The 4,573-nt window shown below is 41.9% G+C and overlaps 1 protein-coding gene across 1 annotated transcript; it reads right to left on the bottom strand.

Moving 5' to 3' along the window:
- Positions 1-349: 349 nt before the first annotated feature.
- On the bottom strand, positions 350-4,373 carry ormdl3 (ORMDL sphingolipid biosynthesis regulator 3). The gene is made up of 4 exons (XM_057826185.1): positions 4,140-4,373; positions 3,515-3,709; positions 1,304-1,455; positions 350-1,222 (listed from the first exon to the last, which is right to left on the bottom strand). Exons 2-4 carry the CDS (start codon positions 3,686-3,688, stop codon positions 1,087-1,089), a joined length of 462 nt encoding a protein of 153 aa, XP_057682168.1. The 5' UTR covers positions 3,689-3,709; positions 4,140-4,373; the 3' UTR covers positions 350-1,086.
- Between the last annotated feature and the right edge of the window lie 200 nt (positions 4,374-4,573).

Genomic DNA, 4,573 nt, shown 5'->3' with positions numbered 1-4,573 from the left:
ATGCACTAACCTTTGCTGCCCTCTACTGGACGATCTGCCTTTCCTTGTAATTACTGTAGCTGCATGCCAGCATTGTTTCTTGCTCCAAGATCTACTTTGCAAGGCGAAAACCCCCTGTGGTCTACCTTAAGGGGGATAGGAGGCCTGCCTAACCTAATATGTTGCTCACACAACATAATTAACTATTCACATTTTTTAAAATAAATAAATAAATAAAGCCGCGAGTTACCCACACTAGCATTGCGATCGACGTAATGGGCCCCCCTGCTGTATGCTATGAGGACATTTTAATCTACAGTTTTCTATGAGGATATATTCATTTTTTTATAAAATACATGAAAAGGCAAAGTAAACAAATCTCTTCTCCATTTATTCATATAACAAAAACTACCTTTGAATGGTAATCCCGACTTAATATTTCGCAATTTTGTCATATCAACAATCATAAGTATCTAAATACAGAACAACAAACCAAATCTGAATGGCGACCAATCGTTCTAGTCCTCTAAAATGTGGCTTCGAAAGCAAGATGCGCATGGTAAGATGATTATACAAACAAATGAACAAGTCTTACCTGCGACTCACGACCAGTCATGGTACTCCACCTTTCCCTGATACAATAACTAAAAGAGGACAAATATGACACTTGACAACAGTGAATTTGAAAAATACTGTATATATACACATCCTATAAAAAAAAAAAAATAATAATACATAACCACTTGCTAACAACCTCATTGGCTTGCATTGACGGCACTAGACGTCCAATCCATTTGTCAATGCTCATGCTTCACGGATTGGACGTCTATCGCCGTCAAAGCTAGCAAATGAGTGAAAACAAATTTTCCATTTCAGCCCTTTTAATGGCGACAGCAGGTACGCCGAAAAAACAACATTAACAATAATAATAAATATGAAATCTGGACATGAAATGCTACAAAAGCGGCACTGATGCATGCAGGGAAGCTCCTCTACTAACTACCGTCTAATCCGCTTCCAGTCGGAAATTCACAAACATTGTCTCTTTGTCTGGGGGTGTCCCGTAAACCCCCTTGTGGTTGAGAAATGGCATCACAACCATGCCAATTAGTACTTATTGATCCCGAACAAACGGACGCCGTGCAGCTGCGGCAGCTTGGGAATAAGCACGGTGAGCAGCGACACCGTGTTGACAACGAAGTGCACCCGGTCGTATTTTGTGTAAAAGCTGGTGAGGATATACCTGTGCGACACATAAAAATACTTTAACAGAAAAAAAAAAAATAACACTGACATATAGTCAAGATTTAAGTGCTTTCCTTACAGGACGATGGGCGTGATGGTGAGGAACTTGCGTGAGGCGGTGAACTGCACGCCATAGTCCATTTGCTCCCAGTGCGTGAGGAGGCGAGCCTTGCCTTGGTCGGGGGTCTCAAAAGGCGTCCCTTTGACAGTGTGCAGGAGGAGGTACATACACTGCCATGCATGAGGAAAATGCTCATTATTGACAGCAACTGCAGAAAAGACAGAACTATGTTGTGTTTGGAGTGCATTGTTGAGTCTACGTTTATAAGAACGTAAGAGTGGGAACCTCTTGGTACCTCACGATATGATACGATTTACGATACAAAGCTCACGATAATGATGATTTGACGATATGGCGATACAACGATTATTGATAAATTGGTCAGGAAATCATTCTAGGATATTCTACAAACAACTAATAAACAGAAAAACAAGCTAGCAAGCGCCGCTGAAGTCACATCTGCTCATTACTACACAACACCAGCATATGACGGCTTTCATAAACAGGACGAGTTTGAAGCACAGCGCTCTTAATTTCATTCAGCTGTTTGTTGTCAAAGTGAGGTTATTCGTAGCAGCCAAGTCAGTAACAATGTTTTGGCGGACTTCGTTGTAAATATCCAGCGTGCCGCCCCGCGTGAAATGTCACTCCTGACGGGAGCGCCCACACGTCAACAACACCGGCGCGCCATAGATGGTCCACAGTCACTCCGGAGCACTGACGCGGCCGGTATACGTTGAACAATAGGATATAATGGGAACGATTGGCTCTGGCGCTAGTTTTTGCCGGACCTGGAACGAAGATGCATTTTGCGCAGTTGGTAACGAACTTTTAATAGCACGTCTGCCGCACGCGCGCACACACGTGCACGCGAGGCGATAAATCGCAGCGGAAAAATTACAGCCTTCATTTTTATATATCGCGCGATAAATGGAATTATTGCATATTGTGACAGGCTTAAGACTGACTCCTTTTTAAAACATTTCAATTCTTGGCTGGAGCATATCGATAACATTTTGGGATAAAAAGTATCACGATATATCACCATTTCGATATATTGTCACACCCCTAATTAGAAGTACTGTTGTTTTCGTCAACGATGACTATAGCGTAAATATTTCGTCAACGAACACTTTTTTCATGATTATGGTCTTACGATAATGAGCTAATATGTTTTGGAAGACTAAAACATAACGAGACGAATGCCAGTTTTCGTCTGACGAGACAAGAGCGGGACAAAGATGCACGATCACACGTTTCCGTCACATATTCACAACGTGTGACATTTTATTTGTTGTTAGCCTGCATTGTAGCAGTTTGGTTGTGTCACTCATGTGATGTGCTGCACACAAGGTAAACTTTGTTTTTCTTATCTTGGCCAGAGAGGATATGCAATGTTGCTTTAGCCTTTAAAGGTCTGTGCTGAGTGATCATCACAACTAAATGTAACTCGCAGCGTTAGCATAGCATGCGCGTTTGCATGAGGCTAATGCTAACGGTGACCATCCTCTTCAAGGCGTCCAGGTGGGTATAATTCATTGAAAATAATCTACTATTTTCCTGCTGAGTGTGTAATATCACCATGTCGGCGTTGTCCTTATAGACGCTACAATAAGTGCTCGTAGTTATCTATCTCTGGAGTGTTTTTTGTAAAATTTATTTTAAAGACGAAAACATTTTTAGTAAACGTCGATTAAAACTAGATGAAATTAGTCGTGGGTTTTTGTCAACAAAGACTAGATGAAGACAAACACATTTTGAAATGACTAAAATATGACTATCGTATGTTATCGCCCAAAAGACAGATGAAAATCAAAAGGGCTGCCAAAAACAACACTGATTAGAAGTTTTTTTACAAGTATATGCCAAAATTGTTCTCAAAAGAAGACCTTGACAGATTTTTTTGAAATAAGGAGCTCCATAGTTCGCTACAATGAAGTTACTATGTTAGGCTAATGCTAGATTATTTGTTTGTTTGGATTTTTGCCGAAGAAGACGCCATCCAATGTTTCGTGCCATTACAGAAGAACCAGCTGAGGCTACTAATAAGCTGCTATGCTAGGTCGAAATAGTGGATTTTATTCATTATGTTTTTTAATTGTAGCGACTTTTTTTAAGTGCTTTGTGGACTTGACTGAAGCATATATTTGCGTTAAATTTGGTTTGTGCATCTTACAGTCAGGTGCACTAGACTGCAGAATTTACGGTATGTCGTACACAATGGCCTACCAGGTTGTGGATGAGGTTTGTGAGGGTCCACACGACGGGCACGCTGGCGAATGGGATGCTGAGCAAGATGACGTGCAGCAGGCCGATGCCAAGAATGTACGACAGCCACATACCCCGGCTGTTCATCACACGCGTGTTGGGGTTCACCTCGCTGTGTGCCGTACCCACGTTCATGGCGGAGACACCAGCTACCACCTATATGGGCAAAAGGAGAATCAAAGTATACATGATTTCATTCAGTAAAATGTAGGTGTTGAACATTTTTGTTTGTGGCAGACATGCCAACTATAATCACAGATAGAAAGTATTATGCCAACAATGAGACAAAAATAGTCTAACTGGATTATTTATGTACCTTCCTTTGGAGTAATGACTATTATGACAAATGTGGTAAACGTGCTCCAAAACCAAAGGTACTAATTAGTCACGGCAGCCAATCCGAAGGCAGCATTTAAGGTGACTGACGTAACGTACTAAAGTTAACTAAGCGACCACTGACCCGGACTTCAACGCAGAAGTAAACAATCAAGTAATTTTTCAACTTGTCAACAAGTTGTTAAAATTGCAACAGGGCTCCAGTTTTCTTAGCAAAAAAAAAACAGACAAAAATGGCTCCAACACCGACCTGAATAGGTTCGAACAGTCCGTTATCCCGGTGTCCGTTTCGGCGTGGCTCTCGCTTACGGAACGACGGCTAGCATCTTCGCAGCTTCACGGCGAAGACCTTAAAAATCGTAAAGTTAATCACCGACAAGCTGCGCACACACGACCGCTTTTTTTCTGTCGTCGTTCCTCAGCAGCTGACAACACGACTCTGTTTAGCGGTTTGACGTCATCTCTTCGCGCCCCCACGCCGCTGTCAGAGTTGAGCCTCTATTGTCCCGCCTTCCCGGAGCTTTTCACTGTTTTGTGATTGGTCGGCTGGTGTCACGTTCCTAAAATAAGCCAATAGCTATTGAAATTGCAATAAATCTAAGGTAACGACTTTTTTTAGTGGGGTTGGTCCGTTACTGCTCTACGTAAGTATGACCACCATATTTGATGTGTCAAAACTAATGT

The sequence above is a fragment of the Corythoichthys intestinalis genome, chromosome 21, assembly GCF_030265065.1.
Source record: "Corythoichthys intestinalis isolate RoL2023-P3 chromosome 21, ASM3026506v1, whole genome shotgun sequence".
In the NCBI taxonomy this organism is placed as follows: domain Eukaryota; kingdom Metazoa; phylum Chordata; class Actinopteri; order Syngnathiformes; family Syngnathidae; genus Corythoichthys; species Corythoichthys intestinalis.
Note: the sequence above shows the minus strand (reverse complement) of the source record. Positions and strands in the feature narration are given on the sequence as shown.

Bases quoted from the DNA above. Each gene is read 5' to 3' on its own strand.
- ormdl3 (XM_057826185.1), bottom strand. From the start codon at position 3,688: ATGAACGTGGGTACGGCACACAGCGAGGTGAACCCCAACACGCGTGTG. The intron at 1,456-3,514 runs GTAGGCCATTGT...CATGCATGGCAG, and splicing joins CAAACCTCATCCACAACCTG to TGTATGTACCTCCTCCTGCA. The intron at 1,223-1,303 runs GTAAGGAAAGCA...TGTGTCGCACAG, and splicing joins ACCATCACGCCCATCGTCCT to GTATATCCTCACCAGCTTTT.